The 25,248-nt window shown below is 35.5% G+C and overlaps 1 protein-coding gene across 4 annotated transcripts; it reads right to left on the bottom strand.

The window, feature by feature from the left end:
- Positions 1 to 523: 523 nt before the first annotated feature.
- On the bottom strand, positions 524 to 24,974 carry LOC129254466 (Y+L amino acid transporter 2-like). Of its 4 annotated transcripts, none has more exons than XM_064114695.1 (12): positions 24,561 to 24,974; positions 20,942 to 21,139; positions 12,070 to 12,393; positions 11,408 to 11,533; positions 10,406 to 10,505; positions 8,619 to 8,663; positions 7,807 to 7,930; positions 5,668 to 5,771; positions 3,980 to 4,076; positions 3,062 to 3,211; positions 2,042 to 2,216; positions 524 to 1,275 (listed from the first exon to the last, which is right to left on the bottom strand). In XM_064114695.1, the coding sequence occupies exons 2-12, from the start codon at positions 21,099 to 21,101 to the stop codon at positions 1,118 to 1,120; spliced, it is 1,563 nt and encodes a 520-aa protein (XP_063970765.1). In that variant the 5' UTR covers positions 21,102 to 21,139; positions 24,561 to 24,974; the 3' UTR covers positions 524 to 1,117. The 4 variants fall into 4 exon arrangements, with proteins under 4 accessions (XP_063970765.1, XP_063970787.1, XP_063970780.1 ...); XM_064114717.1 differs by lacking the exon at positions 5,668 to 5,771 and adding an exon at positions 6,220 to 6,323 and having other exon boundaries at positions 20,942 to 21,136; positions 24,561 to 24,928; XM_064114710.1 differs by lacking the exon at positions 5,668 to 5,771 and adding an exon at positions 6,220 to 6,323 and having other exon boundaries at positions 24,561 to 24,925.
- Between the last annotated feature and the right edge of the window lie 274 nt (positions 24,975 to 25,248).

Genomic DNA, 25,248 nt, shown 5'->3' with positions numbered 1-25,248 from the left:
TTTTAAACAGCTTGTTTAAAACTTTAATCAATAGTTATTAGAGTGATGTACTTAAACGTGCTTACAATTTTACATTGTTTACCATATCTCTTTCAGTTTACCTTTAAAGGCAGTGGGTCCAGTCACACAATTAAACCATCTAAGAAATGAGGGCTTAGCTTGGGTTCATTTTACATTTTTATTTTTTTATTTTTTATTCTTCTCGAAAACCAGATAGCACCGGTTCCCGGCACCAGACACATTTAAAGGGCAAGCCCACCCTAATCAAGCCAATATGAGAAAAAAAGCAGACAAGGATGGCACTGTAATCTTTATCACCATTGGATATATCATCATTTCAATCTTTGTTACTCTGGCGATAAAGGAGTATCTCATTGATGCATTTTTTAAATATGATATTGCATGAAAACATGGAAATATTTTATCAGTCAAATAAGATAATACACAAGCTAAAGAGCTATAGTGGTATCATCAATTCCCAATCTGCATACATAAGTATATCGCCAACGATGTACATTAACTGTTTTGTGAAAATAACGAATAAACTGTCTTATTTTACATCCGATTTTGATTAACTTTTCAGTCGTATATGCTTGATCTATTATTTACTATTTTTCAATTAAACCCTTTTTTTAAGTTGATGTTGATCTTTCTTCAAGTTTGGGCATGTTCAAACTGAATTAGCGGCCGTCTAATATCACTGACGAGAACTATTAGACGGAAAGGATACCAGCAGGAAGATTTCCCACCGACAGATTCAAGAAAAAAAAATGTATTGAAAATTCCCGCCAAATGACAAAAAAAAATCTGGGGATCTTGCTCGAAAATTGGTCAACCGCAACAGCAGTTTGGTCCTAAGTTTCGGAGCTGACGAAAAATTGCAAATATGTCGTTTGTCCAGAGTTTAGGACGAAACTTCTGTTTTGATTAACGATTTTCGACAAAGACATCTTGGTTGGCGCTGGAGAACATTTTGACAATGTATTTTCTACGTTCTTGAATCTGTCGCACGTCGTAGAGACTTAAAGTGAAAACTCACTCGTAATGTCACGAGACCCTTTTATATAACACAGGCAACAAAGGCGGCAAGGCACGTTCAGTTTACAGGAACATTGCATTAATTCAGAGGAACATCTTCGAATTGTTTTGCAGCCTTGTAACCGTTAGATTTGGCTTTCTTGTCTTCGTCGTCGTCATCATCATCGGCCTCAGAAGCCATCTCCTTTTCTTGAGGAACCACGAAGAAAAACTTCTGAAGCATGATATTAAATGCAACTGCGGACGGAAAACAGAAAATGTAACAAAGTCATTACACACTTAGGCTTATAGGTCTATACGTCGGGGGGCACACGGATTTGGAAAGGTTAGGGGTGTGCGGCCCCAAAATCATCTGAAACCATACGAAATGAGGGGCTTAAGAACTAGATGGCCCTCTGCAAATGGGGTGCTTGTGAACTGGGATTTAGCATGAAATGGGGGTCTTCAAAAACCCAATATTATATCTACGTCATATCCTCCACACATTATCACTATTCTCTGGCAAAGTCTTGGTAATGACTTGTGATGGTAAAATGAACATTTTGGAAGATTTACCAGAAATGAATAACACACGCACTCAAACGGAACCCACTCCAAATCAATCGGTGTCATATCATTGGAAATATCAAATTAATTTTGATCGGTATGGGGACCGTTGCAGATAAAAAAAAAAAGTTTAAATGCAACTAAAACTATCAAACGCAAGTCTCTGCTTAGCGGATTTCAATGGCTGAACAACAAAAATGCGTTTGATTTTTAGAGTTGCATTTGATCACGACGATTTCTGCAACGGGCCCCATGAGTCGGTTTCTTTGGCGTGACTGTGGCATCATTGCTCACCAATCTTTGCCTGTAACCAGACGGGTTTTTTTCCACATTACATGCAACAGACACACCAACATTACCCCTCCAAACCGATCGATTGTACGTCATCGGAAATAACATAAAATCTTTGATCGGCTGGAGTCAGTGTTGTTCGTGTGACTATGGCATCATTGCTCACCAATCTTTGCCTTTAACCAGACGGGTTTCTTCCACACACATCCAATGAAGTAAACCGGCACACCGGCTAACGTTAAAGCGGTTCCTATAAGAGCGCTGATTGGGTCTGTGTAGATTGAGAGTCCCATCAGGAACAAGATGACTAAGATAAAGATGACTGGAATCACCAATGGCAACTATTGCAAGAAATAAATTTACAAAAATACAATTAATTTAAATTGTACAAAACATTCTCAAATATAGATAAATTGATAAGAAAAAAAAAATATTACATGAAAATGTGTTATGATTATCATGACAATCATTATTAGCATCGTGAACCATGTTAATGTCATCAAACCAAATATTTTCACTGCAATTCAGACGAAATATTCATCATGATTGTCACCGTCGTCACCATCATAATCATCATCATTATCATCATCACCATCATCATCATCATCATCATCATTCATCATCATCATCGTCAGTATCACTATATCATCATCATCACCATCATTATCATCATCATCATCATCATCATCACCATCACCATCACCATCACCATCATCATCATCATCATCACCATTATCATTGTCACCATCACAATCATCCTTTTATTGTCATCACTATCATCATCATCATCATAGTCATAGTCATCACCACCATCACCATCATCACCATTATCATCATCCTCATCACAACCATCACCAAAAAACCATCCTCAGCATCAGCAGCATCATTATCATCATCATCATCATCATCCTCACCACTACCACCACCACCACCATCATCATCACCACCATCACCACTATGCACCACCACCACCACCATCACCATCATCCTCATCATCCTCATCTTCATCATCATCATCATCATTATCTTCATTATCATCCTTATCTTCATTATCATCCTTATCTTCACCATCGTCATCGTCTTCATCATCATCACCACCATCATCTTATTCACCTTCATTAATACCAATTACATCGACAACTTTATCAACCTCACGGTAAACTGAATTCATTAACTTCATCCTAACCTTGAGTGTTCTTTCCATATCAGGTTGTTTCCATCTGTAATACGGAATGATGAGTACTGTGAGAGCCATGAAAGCTACGATGACGAACAACATGTAGTTGATCAGAGCAATGACGTCATCAAACATCAGATATATTAATGTTATTGGTAGCTGTGATGAGAAATATTAAAAAAAATTGACACTCGCTTATAGATTATCAATATTATTACTTTAAATCCTCCTCGCCCTCATCATGTAATTTTTTAAAATTATTATTGTTATCATTATATTACTATCATTTCATGGTTATTTTTACCACCACTAATAATATTAGTAATAATTATTATCATCATCATTATTACTTCTATTTCTACTATCTGCTTCAAAATTACCATAAAGGGAATCAACGCTATAGGGAGAACAACTGGGCGATGTGGTGTGCGCCTGTCATCCACGCCACAATGAAGAAATTACGAAAGGCTACAATGAAGAAATTGCAAAAGTGATACATAGGTTCTAGGTTACAGCTTTGGTCAAGCATTTTGGATGGTGAACTTAAAGGTCCATCCCAGACGCGAATAATCATAATCTGTTTGATACGCATCTGTAAAAACTCATTTGGGTTTATTTCGTCAACAAAAGGGCAGGATAAAGGAAAAGGTATATATAGGGGAATCCAAATCTACATTACGTTAGGGGGGAAGTGAACTACAAGAGAGGGCACAATTATTTCCCCCTAACGTTTGATGATTATTACTTATTTTACTATCATCATTATCATTATCATCATCATCATCATCATCAATATCTTTTGTGTATTATTAGACCCGATGGTCATTACTTATCGTCTGGTATGAATGGATACGTCTCAGATCAACTCATGTTAAAGGATAGTACCTTGAACATTACTAATAATAAATTCAATAGAATATAACTCACCACAATGATGACTGATGGAATGGGAGTACGATGTTTAACGTTGATCATTCCTACTACATTGGGTAAAAGGCCCTCTCTCGCTGCTACGTAGAACATTCTATCAGCAAATATAATAACACAATATTTACAATTATTTTTTTTCCTAATGTAACTTTTATTATTTCAAAATTCAGAAACAGAAAAGACAATGGTATTTTTTCTTTCCGGCATTGAAAGAGCCGAATGTTTAGATAGCGACCAAAATTTTTATAAAATGTCTGAAGTGGGATCAAGACATTTACGGTAAATCTAATTTAGGCAAATTTCTTTCGATAATTTTCCCGGAATTCCCCTGAATTCAAACGAAAAATGAAAATAATTGAACATAGGAAGCCTCTGATATAAAATTATACTTATGGGGACTTGCTATACATTTTAGACTATCAAAATAAGCAAAATCATAGCAAACAAATTTGATTCATATTATCTGCATGGTAAACATTCTTAGAGCATTCAAGAAACATCAGCTAAAAAGAACTTTTTACATTCGTTTAAATATTGAACAGACATTTGCATAAATTTACTCAGTTTTAAAAACGTTACTTTTTATACACTTTTCAAATAAAATCCATTCAATGTAATAAATTTTATCATACCTATGCATGCACACAGGGGAACTTTCATTGGCTATTTAAACAAAAAATGTGCTGTATATTTTTATCATTTTCATGCAGATTTTCAGCATCATAAATATTGAATTCATACATTACATGCAATACACAATTTTCATGCGTTTTACATAAGAGTATGTCATGTTTACATGTTCGTGAACATTTGTGTAAACACAGTCTTTTCCATTTTTTGTTCGTATCATTATCCATCATCGAATTTTGTTCAATGTTTGGAAAGAAGTTAAAATCCTGAAATTCTTGATTTTATTTGGCACCAATGGGCACCAATCATGATTTGAAGTGGTTTTCTAATAATGTTTTGTGTTTCGTGTATGAAAGAAATGATTCAAGACTGCCTCTTTCATTATGGCCAAGCAACCTATAAAAGAAGACTTCATTACAGACTGATGCGCATTTCCGAGGCACGGGGGCATGTGTCCCCCTTCAAGGTAAAACTTACTTAATTGTTTATTTCCTTTTGTGAAAATTGCCCCCTTTTTCTTTTTCAAATGGAACGTTCCCCCCTTTCTAGGCAGGGTGCCAGGGCTGTCGATCGATATTTCCGAGGGGTTCGGGGGGCAATAGTGAAAAATTATTCAAAGTTTTCGGCTCACCCTGCGCGCCAAATTACTATACAGTAATTTGCGCGAAGGCGCACTTTCTTTAAGAAAAAAAAATTGAAATTTTGTAATGTTGATGCACAGTTAATGGTTTCATAATGCTTCCCAATGGTTTAAAAACAAACCTGCATTACGTATTACTAGTGCTATTTTCTCATGTTGTGAAAATTATTGGGGGCAAATTGCCATTTGCCCTCTAATAGTTTCATGTGGGGCAATCGACCATGCCTCCCAGGGCCGATGCCTCTCTGCGGGGGCAATTGAGGTCCTTTCAGAATTAACCCCTTTATCCCCTCTCCATTTATAAAATCTGGTTCTGCCCGGCCCTTTATGATAGATCCTAGATCCCCCTAGATCCTACAGTAGGACCCACGAAGAGATAAAGAAATCACATAATTATGCATACCCCGTTTCCTACCTGCTTAGACCTAGCCAATTTCCTAGGAGATTACCGATGGCTGATAGGGCTACAAACACCCATATAGTCCAAGACCAGCTTCCTAAGGCCTTCGTACTGAAATCCTGCGGTTATATATATTTAGGCATGCATAAAATAATGTACAATATATTTATATGACAGGCTTCATAAATATATAGTATGAGTATTGATAAATTTGGAGTACGTAACATGAATAATGATTGCTGTAGCTTTTTGAAAATAAAGAACAAAGACAAAGCGAACAATATGATGCATTTCTTATCAATTTTCTATCATTCTATAATTTTGCCTTAGAGTAACATTATTTTTAATACATGCAAACAAACGTCTAGTCCAGTGATTTCACCAAGGTTCTGTTATCGACCCTCTTATGTTTTTTATTCCTCCGTAAATGGTAAATACATAATAACGTTCATGTATAACATAACTTACTGTATATACATGTAATAAAATAATGATGTTGGAATACATTTTCATGCATATACCTGCATGTAGTACATGCTTTTGAAACGGATTGAGCTGTTCCATTACCTGCTAAAACCAAACCAACTACCGATTAGGTTACCCATAGCAGATAAAGCCACAAACACCCAGATGGTCCAGGACCAATTTCCTAGGGCTAAAACGCTGTAATCCTGTCAGTTTGAAAGAATTACAATCATGTATTGTAACAAAATGTTTTGTATGTTATGACTTCCTCAAAATCATTTCATGATATATTGCATCATCATAATTTTCATCAAATATCATCTGGCTGATTGCACTTTCCACTCCATCTGCAACAAAATGAATAATTTATCTATTTTTTTTTTTAATCTTTAAAAAAAATTTAAAGATTAAAAAAAAAATAGATAAATTATTCATTTTGTTGCAGATTTAGAGGGATGAGTTTTGGATGCAAAGTACTTTTAAAGTACATTGCATCCAAAACTCATCCCTCTAAATTTTATCCTCATCAAACCACTGCATCATCATTTAGCAGACAAACACAATATTGCATTGATTTTAAAGGATAAGTCCACCCTAGCAAAAAGTTTATTCGAATAAAAAGGGAAAAATCCAACAAGATTAACAATGAAACTTTCATCAAAATCAGATGTATAGGAAAGATATGACATTTGAAAGTTTTGCTTAATTTCACAAAGCAGTTATATGCACATCCTGGAGAGCGTTTCATCAATATTTTTGTCCGACAAGTTGTCAGATCTGACATCTATCCTTGATTTTGATTGGCTGATAAGCAATGTTACTATGGTAACTGTCGGATAAAATGGGACTTGTCGGATAAAACGTCTGGCAAGTCCTTTCATGAAACGCTCCCCTGGTTGGTATGCAAATTAGGGGATTGATGACATCATGCACTCTTTTTTTTTGTATTTGTATTATGTAATATGAAATATTTTAATTTTCTCCTAATGGTCATGTGACACAAAGTTTTATTCCTCCCTGAAAATGAATTACCAATGTTTAAACATTTTGAGGTTCAGTCAGGTTGGTCATTTTTGTCAAATGTGTAAAAAATGAAATATTGTATAATTCAAACAATAAAAACAAAAGAAATGGTGAGTGAGGGACATCATCGATTATCACATTTGCATATCACTGAGTTGTGCACATAACTGTTCTGTGAAAAATAAGCGAAACTTTAAAATGTCATAACTTTCTTATTTTACATCCGATTATGATGACATTTTCAGTATTATGCTTGTTTGATTTTTCCCTATTGAGTCAAATCAAAATGACCTGGGGTAGAATTGACCTTTAAGTAAGAACCACTGGGTCATTCTCGGGTCAAGGGGTGTTTTTTTCAGTTTTGGACGAGGGCCGCGCGTGCACTTGTTACGGGTATCAAAAACACAGATTTTCAAAAAAGGTTGGTTTTGAAAGACTGGTCAATGGTCAATCGCGGGGTCAAAATTTAGGCTAAGTTTTTTTTTCCAAAGCTTTTTTTTAAAGACTAGCCAAACGTGTTTAGGGTATGTTTTTCCCTGGGGTTTTTCTTCTTCGTATCTGAAAAGTGTTCGGGTTCTTCCCGATTGTAAGCAACGATCCTGCATGGGAACGGGCCTGCATGGGAGATGGATATCTTATGAGAGCTTTGAATAAAGGATAACTTACCGCAGCTACAGCAGTGGAAGCCAGAATTTCAGCAGGTGATAGGAGGGTGAAGTAAGCGATGTTTGCCATCAGGTAGATGACGGTAACAGCAGCCAGAGATATCACTATACCAAGGGGTACATTCCTAACAGTAAAAATAAATAGAAGTTTTACAGTAACAGATATCAGTGTCATGATAATGATGCAAAAAAAAGTAATGATAATCCTTATAATGATTATGATAGTATGATAATGATGGTGTATAATAATAATAATAATAATGATAATTATTATAGAAATAGTAATAGTAATAATAATATTAATAATGATAAATAATAATAATAATAAAGAACCTTTTGTTTAATCCCATCACTCTAACAACTGTTGTTTAAGCTTTTTAAACAAGTTATTTAAACTTTTAATCACGTTGTTTAACAAATTTATAAACTATTTTTTTTTTAGTTAAAGAGTTGTTAGGGTGACGGGCCTAAACAACATGCTTAAATTTTCAAACTGGCGCTTTTACAGTGTTATTGACTATCAACTATTCGATTTTTATTTCAGACGATCTTCATGAACTAATTTCAGTTTGTTGAAAAATAGAAATCTACTGAATATATATTTATTATATTATTTACTACATATATTTTTACAAGATTAGGGGAGATAAAGGTAGCATAAGAATATAAAGAAATGAAAGAACAACAAATGGAAAATGGAGTATTCAAACAGTCAAATGGAAATTTGTAAAAGAGATGATAAAATAGAAATGAAATGAAGAAATAAGAAGGCGAAGAGAAAGTAGGTAAAAGAAAAAAACAAAATATACAAACCTTTCTGGCTTCTTTATTTCTTCCACGATTGTGTTCACTGATTCCCTAAAACAAAAATGAATAAAATATTTTGTCGAATACTGAATATTTTATCAAACTGTGAATACAGTGTTAATAAAAAACCCAGATCAGATCATTTTGGTTCATTCCCCTCTAACTACTAATAGAATAATATGCAACAGTTACATTCGAAGCGCTAGTATAGCCAGAAGCACTTCTCTTTTAATACAACTCTTACAGAGATTCTATAAACATCTATAACAGACTCAATCTTTATCATGTTTATCACAACGAAATTGGTGTGATCATGAAGCTAAAAGATGGAGCGTTATGGTGTGATCTATACACTGATCCGAATAACCTGTCTATGTTTCTCTCCATTATCGATATCATAGTATTTGCAAGAGTGTACCTGCCTTGAAAGTGGTGGTAAAGTGTTTGACCATTTGGTGATCTGGGCCCCGTTGCATAAAAGTTACTGGTATGGTAACTTTGACATCCAATGGTAACTTGGCTGGAATCCTTGATTTTTATTGGTTGGTGATCAGCATTGTAGTTATGCAACGGGGCCCAGATCTCCGTCACAGAGTAAAGTTTGAAAATCTTTGTGTTGTTTCAAAATACCTTGGTAAAAGAAAGACTGAGATAATTAGAGAGAACAAGCCTTGAGTTTCTGTTATCATGAAGGAGCAGCAGCAATAGTAGTAGTAGTAGTATATAGTAGTAGTAGTAGTATACAGTAGTAGAAGTAGTAGTAGTAGTATTGGTGGTAGTAGTAGTAGTAGTAATAGTAATTGTAATAGTAGCAGCAGCTAGCAGTAGTGGTAGTAGTGGTAGTAGTAGTAGTAGTAGTAGTAGTAGTAGTGGTGGTGGTGGTAGTAGTAGTAGTAGTAGTAGTAGTAGTAGTAGTAGTAGTAGTAGTAGTAGTACTAGTACTAGTAATAGTAATAGTAGCAGCAGCTAGCAGTAGTGGTAGTAGTAGTAGTAGTAGTAGTAGTAGTGGTAGTAGTAGTAGTAGTGGTAGTAGTGGTAGTAGTGGTAGAAGTGGTAGAAGTGGTAGTAGTAGTAGTAGTAGTAGTAGTAGTAGTAGTAGTAGTGGTAGTAGCGGTGGTGGTAGTAGTAGTAGTAGTAGTAGTAGTAGTAGTAGTAGTAGTAGTAGTAGAAGTAGTAGTAGTAGTAGTAGTAGTAGTAGTAGTAGTAGTAGTAGTAGTAGTAGTAGCAGTAGTAGTAGTATAGTAGTAGTAGTAGTAGTAGTAGTAGTAGTGGTAGTAGTAGTAGTCGTAGTAGTAGTAGTAATAGTAGTAGCAGTAGTAGTGGTAGTAGTGGTAGTAGTGGTAGTAGTAGTAGTAGTAGTAGTAGTAGTAGTAGTAGTAGTAGTAGTAGTAGTGGTAGTAGTGGTAGTAGTAGTAGTAGTAGTAGTAGTAGTAGTAGTAGTAGTAGTAGTAGTAGTAGTAGTAGACGTAGTAGAAGTAGTAGTAGTAGTAGTAGTAGTAGTAGTAGTAGTAGTAGTAGTAGTAATAGTAGTAGTAGAAGTAGAAATAGTGGTAGTAGTAGTAGTAGTAGTAATAGTAGTAGTAGTAGTAGTAGTAGTAGTAGTAGTAGTAGTAGTAGTAGTAGTAGTAGTAGTAGAAGTAGAAATAGTGGTGGTAGTAGTAGTAGTAGTAGTAGTAGTAGTAGTAAAATATAGTAGTAGTAGTAGTAGTAGTTAGTGGTTGTGGTGGTGGTACAATGTACTACTCGACTAGACTTCGTAAAATACGTCCTACTTAAGTAACCATTCTTCTTACCATCCATCGAAAGCAAAGATACCCGCGAAGATACCCAGAGGGATGTTCAAGGGCGTAGTCATTTGAAAAGAATTCTCAGGATTAAGATACTTTGTGTTTCCTATAAAAAAGGAAATAAAATGCAGAATACGAGCGTAAAAAACAGATATATAACACCGTTGTACAACAAAAACAAATGAATATGAAAAGACAAATATCCTATATATTCATTAAAGTTTTTAATGTAAAGAAAAATACAACCTTCATAATTATTGAACTAGAGTTTGTACTTTTCTTGATTCATGTTTATGGGTATTACTATGAATAGACACCCAATCCGGATAATAATGAGAATAGTTTTACATCTTACAATATGAAAAAAGTTATCTGTCTTAAGAATGATGTTTCATAATTTACGTTATAAAACTACTTTTTATATCTTTCATAATGACTGCATATTCCTCTATAAATCCATCAAAATTATTCTTGATTCGGTTTATTTGATTTATTTATAATTATATTTTTTAAAGTAAGCATCGAATTTCATGAAAGAAAAAGAAGCATCGACTGAGAGTCGTGGTGATGTCGTATACATGAATTGTGCAAGGTCAAACCATCTTTAATCTCCGATCAAAGACCCATAACTTCACCTATTTCATTCATATTCTTGTAATTTATAAACCTGTTCCTGAGGTACAATGTTTAATCATGATTATAATTATGTCTTATAAAACTGTCGTAAATCCGGGAATCTTTTATGGAAAGTAACGTGTGACTTCAACTCGGGCTCGAGCGCCAAAGTGCAAATGGTATTTCATGAGTACTATCCAAAACAAAATCTAATTAAGATTTTAAATACCAATTTATGATTATTCTGTTAATGGCGACGATGCAGAAACGTGCATCTTATAGCATTCGCAAATTCGATGAAGTCTCAAACATCACATTATACCGGGGAACTCAGTGCAACCTGACATTATTACACTTGAGAATCTGTGAAATACCCCTGTAAAATGGTGTTACCTTTAGCTAGATATACGAGTCCCGATATGATGAGTACTATGAGCCCAACGGTCTTGGCCACGGTCAGAATGTTGACGAGACGAGTAGTCAACTTCACACTGATCGCATTGATGAACGCCAACATGACTGAAGATCAAATAGTAAAGAATTGATATAATCAGGGGCCGCGGGATCACTGTTCATTAAACGTGTACAAAAACGAAAAAAAAAAATCTTATTGTGATATTTGGCATGGTTAGCACCCCCACACATCCACACACACCCCTCTCTTTCACACAAAGTAACACACTCACACAAACTTTCACTACTTCGCGCAGCCCCTGAAAGATATTTTCAATTCAGATGATATAGACCATCGTGAAATATAAAGACAATATACGAATCATTTGAAACATATATTACTGAAGTAACTTTTTATAAAGAGGTCTATTTATGTATATTTAGTAAATGTATCTTTCAAACCTTGTCATAAAACATACAACACGTCATGAAAATAGTTTCATAATTCAGCATAAATGCAAAATTATCAATAATGCGCACAAGTAATCTTTACTGGAATAATACAAGTTTGAAAATGGAAGAATCGTTCAGTTTTAAGCTTTGATATTTCATATTGAATCTTGAATTAACACGCTCTTGGAGGAGGGTGTGAAACTACTTACAGATGACGGCCATGCCCATGAGTCTGAGAGCATTCAGCGGCACTTCCTCGCAGTCGTTAAAGAATGGCGCAGTGATGTAGTTTGCGATGGTGTTTCCTTGGACAATAGCCACGGCTGGGAGGATGATGAAGAGGTATGTCCACATCCTCAAGAAGGCCAGTAATGGTCCAAAAGCTTGTAAGATGAACGTGAATTCCCCGCCGGACTTCTTGAAGGTCGTACTGAGCTCGGCATAGCAGAGGGCGCCGAAGAGGGATATGATGGCACAGACTATCCACATAATAAGCGACCATCCCGGTGATCCACCAGCTCCCGCAAGTACACCTACAGGAAGCAAAGAAAGGCAAGTCCATTCCAAGAACAAGGACAAAATTATCCTAAGTAATTCATTATTCGACTAAGGTTCTTTTATAGACGTCAATAACTTATTAATTTACAATAAACAATTACTACATCTGTTTCTCCGGCAGACATGTGACGGACCAACGGTAGGCAGCAAACTGAGTATGTGAAAATTTAAGTTTTCTTCTGTGTTAGAGAATTCTGGGACAGTCGAAGACACTCATAAAAAAATAAGTCTTGATACTTTCATAAAATCAATTTTCACAAGGGGAATAGGTACTTCAGCATATTCAATGCATGTGTTCCTGTATCTGTTGTCAATTTACAATACCAAAGGTAGTGGCGCTAAAATATTTTAAAGGGTCAAGACGACCTTAATGGTAACGCAACTTTCCCTCTCAATTAAATATTAATGATAAAATGCACGACCCAGATCTTATACTCTTCTTTCCTTATCCTGTCCTTTCTTCCTACGCTATCTCTCTGTTGTTCTTTCCCCTCATTTTTTCTTAACTATCATAGAAGGGGTCGCCTCTTCTTTCCCCGTGGGCACGGCCCCTGATGATATTCGTTCCACATGACATTAAGATAATAATAATTCGTTGTCGACCATACCCCCTCTATACCTCTCCCCGTCCACTTGACCAATTGTTATTAGACTTGTCATACTGTACTTTTGTATCATCCATAACCTTGTCTATATGTACTACAATGACATTATAATGGTTAAATTGTTGGTTACTGTTCTTATACTACCTGGTACCCTTCTAAATTCAGACCGGTGTTTATATTTCCGCTCATTATAAGATTCTGATAGTAAAATGCGTGTGACTCGCCCATGACTACAAACCACAATGCAGTAGTCCTGAAGTACCTGATTGTTGCTTGCCAAAATAAACGTTTTATTTCACCAGCACCAGTGAAGCCACAAAGTTATTTTCAATCGTAGTACAGTCGTAATCTGCATTTATAATAAATCAATCCTAAATCTTTCACTCCTAAAAAATAATATTGTCTGTTTTTAAATCTTTGACATCATTCATTGATAAAGTGCATTTCCTTGTTGATCACCAAGACCTAAAGCGGCTACCAATAGTCAATAAAAATAAAATAATAATAGGCCTATGATGAATGGTGTGCAGTGCTGATGAGCTGCCTTAGATGTTTGTTTTCCCCAAATGACAGTATAAATACAGTTCTCTCGATTCACTTTCAGGCAAATATTGAAAGGGAACACAAAATGATAAAGTTTTTGTTTGTTTGTAATATGACTTTTGTTTCTTTAATCCAAAGTTCATTACAGACCAGTTATTATATTCTCGCTGACTCCTTCCTCTCCCGTAGTAACACACGCGCGCATCTGTACCTCCACACATAAACCCACCGAACTGATTTGTATTACTTTATATTACTTTGTATTATGTTTTGAATGGAAATGAAATAAAATAATTGAATTGAATTGAATTGAAGTGCATGTTCCGCTATTTATAATACAGTATATAAATAAATATGCTAACCAAAGGAAATCAATTTGGTTCCTAGAGTTGTTATAAATTTTTGTGGGAGCAGATGTTAACTTCCACACGAAGCATATAGGTGAATCGAACAAGTTTTTTGTACATGCTTTACGATATCATCAATAAATGTAAATGAATCAATGAATTATGAACATTAGTGGACCCAATACAGACCATTGGGGATCATCGTTATCTACAGTGCGTCCCAAAAAAAACTATACACTTTTGAAATGGCTGGCAAATAAAAAATGTAGCACTTTGGGGGAAAAGACTTACATATATGGAAAGCCAATAAAGTCAACTTTCAAATAACACCAAAAAGTTGGAAAACTATTCATGCTTGAGCGAGCACTGCCCACTGAAACAAAGGGTATGAAAATTAGGGTGGGCTGGAATTAGCCTTCCAACTTATGTCAGTTTTTGAGAGGCAAATCCTTTCGAACTTGCAAAGTTAAGGGCGTTGTGATAAATTAATGATCAACCGTGACCAGTTTTGGTTGCTTAAGCAATTTTTTTAAATTATTAAATTGAACTTTAATGCATGAGTGAACATAAATTACACTTTTTGGGCAGCATTTCAACTTTATAATTTGGATCTCTTTTGGGGCAGCATTTCAACTTTATCATGTGGATATCAGCAATGTGTTCATGGGAGTCGGAAGAATAGGGGGTGAGATAGGACTTAAGTGGGAGAAGTAGGTTGATGGAACAAGGGTCAACGGAACATTCAGCCCCCGTCCCCTCCCTCTTTCCCGCCCTCCCCTCCTGTTGAGAGACTGATGGCTATTGTCATGTACACGTGAAGTCCAGAGCAGAATGTTGATTTAATGATTAATTCTGAATTGGGGCATCAACTTTTTCCTATCAATCATTTAATCAACAATTTATCAGTAAATCAACTCATTCAATGTGCAATGTGACCAATCAAACATTCGTTTTTTTCAATAAATTACTTCATTAATCACCATAATCATTAAATAAAAAAAACTGACCATCAGCCACCGGTCACTTGGCAGTTAAGTTTTGAATAGGCTACAATCCAGGAAATGATACAGATAAAGAGAGAGAGGGGGGCTGGGAAATGGAGGTGGAGAGGGGAGGGTACATATGACTTTTAATTTGTAAAAGGACAAAATGAAGAGGAATGCCCTTTTAACCAAGTCTTAGCAAGTTAGCATATCTCGGCCTGTTGCTTGTAACATGTACCATCACATTAATCTGACTCTCACGAATACACTTCTGAGGCCCACAAGATGAATATGCTACACTAAAATTACAATTCCTGTTCACTCATGCATAACATTTCAATTTAGTAACTCGTGAAATTTGCCTAAAAACCAAACCTTATCTCACTCATAAATAGCAGAACACCCTTAGCTTTGTAAGTTCCAAAGGACTAACCTCTCAAAAAACTGTAAGGCTAATTCCTGCCCAGCCTAGCCAAGCTTAGTCTCTCAAGAAGTGGGGGAAGGGGGTAGAGATGGAGGGAGGGGTTGCTAAATGTTCTGTTGACCTTTATACCATCGACGTACTTCACCTACCTACATGTAAGTCATATTACCCCCCTCTTCTGACTGTCATGAACACATTGTTGAGATCCACATGATAAAGACAAAATACTGCACTAAAAATTGCAATTCATGATCACTCATGCATTACATTTCAATTTAATAATGCATTACATTTTCACAAACAACAATCTGATCACATCTGATCTTTTATTCACCAAATAACCCTCAACTTTGCAAGTATCAAACAAAAAAACCTGAAAGAAATTGGAAGGCTAATTCCGGCCCACCCTAATTTTCATACCCTTTGTTTTAATGGGCAGTACTCGCTCAAGCGTAAATAGTTTTTCAACTTTTTGGTGTCATTTGAAAGATGACTATATTGGCTTTCCATATCTATAAGTCTTTTCCCCCAAAGTGCTAAATCTTTTATTTGGCAGCCATTTCAAAAGTGTATAGTTTTTTTTGGGACGCACTGTATAATGAGGATTCACGGTATTGAATGCTTTACGCAAAAATTGAGCATGTTTTCGCTTACATACTATGCATTTTGGTAAGTAATTTTTTTTTTAACTAGAAATACTCCTAAAGTGATGATTTTAGGAATTTGTATAGATCTGAAATTAATAATTAAGAAACATAAATCATTTAAGCCAAGATCAATGACACCATTAGATTTTATATTCTCAGCAGCCTTTTAGGAAAAATTAAGCTGTAATCGTGTATACAGATTGCTATTAATCTGCTGTATTAAATGTAGGGTATTTGATTTTCGGGACGTTTAATGGTTTTCCTTAAATCAAAGTTTCCGTCTCCCACCACAATGATATTTTAAGTGAGAAGTATCAACATACACTAGAACATTAATACTAACAAAAAAAAAACTATCAGTTTTACTATTTGGGGTTATAATACTGATATGCTTTGATGAAAATCATTCAAGGTTCATGAATTTCCGATGTATGTTATTTGTCTTTGGCACACAATTGTACATCGTTTCCATGAACTGGTGATTATTCAGTCATCGAGATGATTTTTCCCATATTTGTATGCAAACCATGTGCCGAACACTTAATGATGAGTGGGAAACGATGAGGTTAAGCAAACCAATCGAGATAAAAGCAGGGATCGGTGAATATTTGAGAGAAATATGACACAAATATCTTTTTTTAAATGTTAATGGGTATAGCCCCCATCCCAACTATGCCAGCGTATAAGAACAGTCGACTTTGGAAGCAAAGATGATTGTTGGTAATGGTCCTGGGAAGCGGGGTGCTGGGGGCGCCCAAGATTATCCTGGGGGCATAAAAAATCGTTCACAGGGCCCTGCTGCTGCTTTGAGAGATAAAGATATACAGAGCGAGAGAGGGAGTGAGAGAGACAACAAAATAGAGAGGATGATGGAGAGACATATAGGAAAAATGAGAGATGGAGAAAACGATAGAAAATGAAGGAAGAGGCGGATGGAGGTATAGGAGCCCAACCCATGCACATCCAAATCATTGAGTCAAATGTTCCTTTAAGTTCAGTTATTCACTTTAACTATTGAGTTGCAGCTTTGGTATTTATAGTTCAGCTTTGTTTACATTCTTGTTGCTTATGTTATCATTCATTTCCATTTATTTTTCTTCAAATAAAACGCTATACTGTATATATATATATGTGGATGTGTATGTGTGTGTGAACTTTATAAGGGTGAGTGACTATATCACACCTTATAGGGTTCATTTTGTAAGTCAGCGCCTTTTATCCCAACATCTTACCAGGAGAAAAAAGATATCCCAAATCATTGTTTTATTTCCTTTAGTTACAGGTTATCAATAATGGTAGACTATCATTAAGAGTCTATTGCTTCCCTACAACGTGTAGATCTATAGTTTCCTGATTGGTTCTGAAATAAATAGATAAGAATCGATACACGTGCATGTCAAGAGGGAAGACAACCGAGAGTAAATATGTATATGTTTTGAAATAGCTATATAGGATATTCATGGTGGTATTTTTTCAGACAGTATAAGTTAACAAACTTTTCAGTCTGTATACACTGACCCTTCTGAGGAACACAGGTTTCGTCGTCCTCAGTCAATATTCATGTACCACAAAATTAATTTACCCCAAAATTGATACTCATAACATCTCGTTTGGACCACGTTTATTACAGAGACTTTCAACTCTTATATTTAGTATGTGGTCGTTGCTTTGCATGTTTGTTGGAACAGAATAAAACGAAATCATATAAAAAATGACAATTCAAAGGGAACAGCTAATACTCTGTAAATTTCACCTTTTAAACAACTAACAATATTGACCAAAATTATTACGAAGGTCCATAGCGAAGTAAAACTTTCGTACAACTTCTAGAAAAGTTCTGACCAAGCTACCAAAATTACCCATTTTCTTTTATCTTATGTGTTAGGTCGGAGAAAAAATATATATATAATCCGTCTGAACACAAGAGTTAGTAGTAAAGTATTCTGAAAAAGTATTTTTTAAATTCTGTTGCAAATTTTGTCTCGGTGTTTATTTTTGCTTTAGATATGGGACTGTGAACTGCTCACCCCTTAACGGTTTGTCCGAATTCAATACGATGGGTATGAACATCAAAAGAACTGAACATAGTTCGTCTTTCGTTCAAGTGGAAATGGCAACGATTGTCCTGATTGTGTACGGTTTACAGGCGGATACAGGAAAATAAACATTGCTACACAATACCACCTGATCAGTGATCACGAAGACAACTTAAGTAAGCATAAACGCGAGGTCTTTATAATATGTTATTCTGATTCACCCTCAAGATTATGTATAAAAATTGTCGAATGCTGTTATAGAATCACTTGTACATTGAATCAATTATTGCCAGAAAATGTGACTTACATGGGTATACAGTGCGTATAAAAAAAAAGTTTACACTTTGAAAAAGCCCTGGGAATTAAAAAATATACAACATGTGGGTAATATTTTCACATATGATCTTAGGTTTGGGTCTCATCTATCCAATGAAAGTAAAAGTTTTGACAGAATGTTACACTTGAGTGAGCAATGTCCATTTTTGTAAAGCTCGCAGAAATCTGTTTGCCCAGAAATTCTCGTTTTCACGCTGTGTCAAGGGCTTATTATATTCACTCGCGTTCGTAATCACTCGCGTCGCATTGGTAATCACACGCGTTTTTTATTTTTGGCGATTTTTTTTCATTTCGGTGCGATTTTTTTCTAACGGTGTCTTCAATGGGACAAACACGCTGGGAAGAAATTCGAGTTTCGTTTTAAGCCGACAAGTGCCTTAAATAAGATGTACTCGACTACTGTTTTAACATAACAAACAAGCAAATCAGCCATGTGGCTCAACTAACTTAGAATAGATCCGGACTTCTACTGTGTCTTATACGAGGACTCCGAGTCGGAACTTGCCATATCTGCCACATCGATATTACATCGTATCATTCCCATATGCGGACATGCATGCATGCAATGGCCCCAAGGCGGCCGGACCCGGCCGTGGTCGGACACGACGTGCATCGGTAGCATGGAGCAAGCTAACGTGAGTCGAGCTGAGTTAGATCCCACGTTACATATGAGACGCGAGTGATTACGAACCCGCACGCGACGCGAGTGATTATAAACTGCCGTGTCAAGGGGAAAGGGTGAAATAAAACTTACCCTGCGAAACATTTCTCATACATTTCCCTTGCACTTTGAGTCAATTGAAATAAAACGGATACATTCAAGCATTTTGTACCAATTTTGCCACCCAAATTGAGATTTCAACACTTAGTAAGTACAACCTTTACCCTTTTTGTGCCAGCTGGATCTGAGGACATAACTGAATCTGAACAAAAGTTTATATCAGACATCTCCAGCATTTTTTCACTGAGTTCTTATCATTTAAAGTGGGTTTACATTTCATTTTTCATTTAATACTTGTTTCTACACACTTTTCCCAAGCTTGACAATGATTAACAAAATTAAAATCAAGCCTAAGCCATTTCATGTAAATCACAGCTCAGTGTAAAGCAAATATCGTCACGATGGCCTCGGTGTGTGGGGGAGTGGGGTGGGGCGCAAATCGCGCAATGCACTCTTCGAAGTGTTTTGGGCAAGGAAAGAAGTTTAAAAAGATAAGAGATATCTTCAAATCAATTTTACTAGCTAAATTCCACGAGATCTTCATGATTAAGATCTACTTTTATTCGCATAACTATTTCAAAGTTCTGCGCCACTAATATTTCACTTACTTTTCAAAAGTAAGTGGTGCTCACTCAAGCGGAAATATTTTTCGACAGTTATATCGTCTTTAGCTAAAATGGATCTGTAGCAATGTTAAATTGTGGAAAAACCTTCAGAATATTACAAATGTATAATTTTACAGGATTTTTTCTTAGTGTAAACTTTTTTTTGATACGCACTGTATACTAGGGGAGGGGGACAAAGTGTCCCTTTTTCAATTTTTTTCTCGGGATATTCTCATTTTATTCCTTGAAAATACCTGTTTCCACTTTTATAGTGGCTCTTTTACATTCATTGATAATTTACCACATATCACTTAGAAATTATGGTGCACTCCATGTCTTCCAATAATGCTTATTTCGAAGCTTAATTTTTAAAAAAGGTTCCCACATCATTTACGAAGAGGCCTCCACCTTAACTCCCTTTTAAGTTGTTGCCTTATTATAGCTTGTTTTCTCCTTTTCTCTCTCTTTCCTTATCTCTGCCTCCATAGAAAACAAACTTTTAGTGCAAAAAAAAACCAACTTCTGCTTCATGACACGATATTTTTCAATCTAAAATAGGGGAGAAGGGAATTGTGCTTTCCCCGCAATTTCTTTAGTTTTTTAGTTTCCAATTTAGTTTCATATGTGATCTTAACGGTTTTATGATTTTTTTTTAAATAATTTGATTCGTTAAATTATGTGAATGTCGACATTATGTGTTTCATTTGGAGCTCCATCATTAACACAACTTGGCGATTTCGGTGTCTGTGTTATTGTTGGTGTTGGTGTTTGGTGCATAAATCAGGATCAGGTTGTCTATATACCTCGCTAGCTTTAACACACCGAGGGTGTACAAAGGTGAAATAAAGGACACTGTACTCATTGACGCCGTACGTGGTCTAGTGGTTGCGACTCTCGTCTTTCAATCATATGGACGTAGGTTCGAATCTCAACCATGGCGTGTTTTCCTTCAGCAAGAGATTTACCCAAATTGTGCTGCACTCAACCCAGGTGAGGTGAATGGGTACCCGGCAGGGTTAATTCATTGAATGCACTGAGTGCTGAAAGGTAGCTCGAGCTAAAGCCGGGGAAATAGTAATATCAATAATGCGCCTCGGAACATTATTTCTAGATAGATGCCTATTATCATTATTATTATTATTATTATTATTATTATTGTTAAACACCTGATGTCAGTGTCAGCACCAGCCTCTATTCAAGATGGGCGCCGGTGCCGGTATATAAACACAACCAACACCAGCCATCAGCACTGAATTTAAAATCCACGATTTGTTACCTTTAGGAGAGATGAAGATACCGGTTCCGATGATGATGCCCATCACCATACTGATACATTCTTTCAATCCCAATGAACGAGCTAACACCACTTTATCTGAGCCGGAATCACTGAACTCATCAACACCTTTCGCCTTTCCGTTCTTTGCACTGTGCGCCATGGTGGCTGAAGGGGTCTATACAGTCTCCTCAAAAGCTGCTGGAATGAAACAAAAATATTTCAGACTTTTAATGGGAGATTTTTTTTAACATTACTTCTCATACACTAACGAGATCAACACCATATTTATGATTAATTAACTATGTCAGTTAATTCCATATCATTTACCCTTTCGACTGTTCACTATTGCTTGTAAAACATAAACATTAAACCTACCTTTTTAGATCCAAATCCTGGCAGTATTCTGAACAAAAAGCATATCACACTCTACCCCTATCCTTCAGATAAGAAAATCAGCGCTTCGCGAGAGCAAACTTAAATAGGGTCATGTTGTTTCTTGAAATGAGAAGTACGCGTACGTAAAAAATATATATCCCCCAAGAAACTCCTATTTCAATCAATTATAGATGATGACTCATTTTCTGGTCTTAAATTTGAAGAGAAAATGTAAAGAAAAAATATTTTCCCCAGAATTTTCATAACCTTTCTCAAAACCTATTCAAGGTGGCACTCTAGTTACATACTTTCCTTCAGAAATCAAAATTAACGTCTGTCCTTCAAACAATATTCTTGTAGCTATTCAGAACATGAAATAAGATAACTTAATTCTTTCGTAGATACAAAAAATATGAAAAACGTGATGATCGATGACGAGTCAGTCAATGTAGTCTGCTGTGCAAACCCTTCACTCGAGTTAAGGGTCTGAATGTGCAAGCCTATAACGCCTTGTGCACTGAAGACCCTGTTTTGTATGAGCTAGTCTGTGCTTGGAGACCCACCTGTTGATCAAAGTTCCAATCGGGGTCTGTGCCTGCAGACTAGAGTCAATAGGTGCATGTTCAATTACCTTACACCTTTATTTTCTTTATTGCAATACCAAGCTGTATACACAAAGGTCATCAAAATTGGGAAAAACTTAACCCCTTGAATAGGTTTCAGTCATTGTAAATTAATGGGGATATACATTTTGACATTAGCTTGATCATATAGACTTTTCAACTGTCATCATTTTACTATACCCACTATAATACTTGTTCCATGAAACCGCATGATGCTGGTATAAATATTTATTGACCTGCGATGGCAAAAGGGAGTAAGTGACATTGATCGAATTTGATTTATGATATTTTTTTAAAGATATGTCATCCAGGGTGTTCATATTCTGTTTTGAGTTTTATGTAATGATAATTAAGTGAAATAAAGGGTGAATAAATTTTATTCCCAGACTGGAAAATATGAAAAGATAATGTAGATAATGAAATCAAGATGATTTCAACGAGGTTGGGTAAAGGTTTCCAAAGCATTTGATAACAAGTGAAAATAGATTTTAGTTGGAAGAGTCTTGACTCTTGTGAGGTAAAATACGTGCATTACGGATGAAGGTAACTAAGATTTTAAGGTAACGTTTGGAAAATTTGACATAATATCAAGTATCGGATTTAACCAACAACAAAACAATTTCCTTTTAAGTTTTTACCCGATGTTGGATAATATTTTAAGAGTGTATATGGATAAACACAAACAGTGCATGACAAAAAGGTACAAATGTTTGTAAAAGAGCGTGAGAAATGAACTGGAATCAATGTGTAGTTTTGCACTGGAAACAGAAATCATTGTTGTCATATAGGTGTTTTATACCTCCTAGTTTTGAAAATTTCCACGCGATAAAGAGAGACAATTGGGTAATCAGTTGGAATGAAGATGAACAGATGAATGAAAAATAGAAAGATGAATGAAAAATGGAAAGAGGGATAAATATTAAAGATAGGAGACGGATCGATTAGCATATATCACGCAGAGTGACGACTAATTATTTTGCATTGTTTTCAGTGTTAATTACAATACAATCCGTAGGCCTATTCATGAAATGTCACGTGAGTCACTTACTGCCTATTACCATTGCATTCATGGAGATTTCTACAGCATTTATAAGTACAACCTGCCTTTATGCTGGTATATGTAATTTTTATTATTAACCTCGCTGACTTTCGTTAAGTGAAAGAGAACTCTATTTCGTTTGTATATAGAATATATGAATTTTAATGTATTTAGGCCTTAAACGGGTTCATCAGTGAGACAGTCCATTTAACAATGGCAGGCGTTTGTTGGAAACGCCCATACTAAGTGCGAAAAGACAATTTTTTTACGATGATTACGTACACTTTGAGAAATAGTGGTGCGATCATAGAGCTAATAGCTCCATGGTGCGACTATCAACCATCGAGGTTCTGCTGTGCACCTTTACGCACCTTCATTGGTGCAGTTGCGGTTCCATTATGCAGAGTTGTACTCTTTAATATACAACTTTGCACTTTTAAAAATATGAAATGTTTCGCAACCTAAATAAAAAGGCACATTGGCACAAACGAGCATTTCAGAGTACATTTTCAACCATTCTTTTTCACTTAGGGTGCAAGATTGCACCAGCAATGCTGCTGCTGGTGTCGCAAATATGGTGCAAGTTTGAAATGTTAATTTCTTCGTGTGTACTTTATCTTAGTATAATGCAAAATGCATAACATCGGAAGAAATGTAAGTATTACATGTATATATAGCAATTTAATTACAATAGTATTATATTCCGAGAGTCTGAGCGCGCGTCCATGATTAATTGGTTATTAGAATTACATTAAACAAAAGAAGAAGCAGCCTGTATATAACGACACAACAAAAATGTACTATAAATATCTGCAGCAATACTACATTGCAATCTTCTGTGCTCTGAGGATTTACCTACATAGCAACAGCTGGATCGTGAGCGTTCTCTTCACACGACCGAGCAAATACCGACTGCCATTATCTTAACAAAATTATAATGAAAGCTTAAACACCTAAACGATTAAGCATGTTCATAAAATATATCCTGTCTAACAATAGTAATGTTAGTAAATCGGATAAACAATAAGTGAAACACTATTTTTCATCGAATGTAATTATTTTTGTCCGTAATAGTCACACATAAATGAGGCAAAAATAAATAAAATTATACAACAAAGTGAACGGCAATCAAAAAGCACTGATTTTTTAACAATTGTAATAAAAATGTATTAGCTATTACTTGATCCTTGTGTTGTTGGTTGACTTTGGATGTTAATGGATGCGCTTGGACAAACAAAATATAAAGCTTTTATGTAGTGTGACAGCTCCTATAAACGTACACTTTTTAAAACATGAATTAAAGATACAATCTGTTCTTGCCTACGAACTTATGAAAGATCATCAATATTAAACTTCTTGAAAATGACACAAAAAAAACATAAATATGAAAATGTGAGATAAAAGTAGTCCTATCCAAAAATCTTCAATCAAACTCTTCTAAGACTGAATTAAAATGGAGAAGAAGAAAAAACCTGAAAAGTTTCAGATAACAAACAGGCATTAAAATATTTTACATATTTTCAAAAGTGAAAATAATAAATTGCCAGCTAAGAAAATAGAGGAAATAACAATGATAACTTACAATTTATGTTGGTTCAAAGTAAAAGACAATCCAGAGAGGCTAATGTTTAAGAACAGATACCACTGGGTAGAATGACGTTCCTCCCGTCAGACCGCGATGAAACAATAATGCCCTCATAGAACAAAACCAACCTGACTAAAAAGCCCCGTATAGCGAACGCACGACTGACCGGTGCATAAACCAAAATTGGCTGGTAGATCTGTTATTAATCCAGGTTTAGTTGGAAACTTTGACCTCATTTTTAGGTTTGATTGAAGTAATGACAGGAGAATGCAGACGTCAAGGCCTATACACCTTTTATCTTCCTGTTCACACTTTTCATTTATTTTCTTTCAACCAGAGTAACATAGTAGTTTGGTTTGTTCACCGTTTGGTAACTGAAACTTCCTTATATATGCATTACCCCTAGCCTATGTATCCTGTATTATTACGTAATTATTTATTCATCCCTCGTAGTACAATGCCTTAAGTAAGAGAGTAAATGGATGGAGATGATGAGGGTCCGATCTCGAATCCTCTCAGTCTTACCAGAAAATATTCTTTTCTAAAGTAATCAGGTAACCTAGCTCATGTGTAAGCCTAATATGTATTTACATTTACAAAATTAGTATAGTTTTTACACATGAAAATAGATAATTAATGTAAAAAGACAGTTATTCAGCTTTTGTGCACATTCAAAACATTTTTT

The sequence above is a fragment of the Lytechinus pictus genome, chromosome 2 (genome assembly GCF_037042905.1).
Source record: "Lytechinus pictus isolate F3 Inbred chromosome 2, Lp3.0, whole genome shotgun sequence".
Taxonomy (NCBI): Eukaryota; Metazoa; Echinodermata; class Echinoidea; order Temnopleuroida; family Toxopneustidae; genus Lytechinus; species Lytechinus pictus.
The sequence above is the reverse complement of the archived record's forward strand: the minus strand, read 5'-3'. Positions and strand labels throughout refer to the sequence as shown.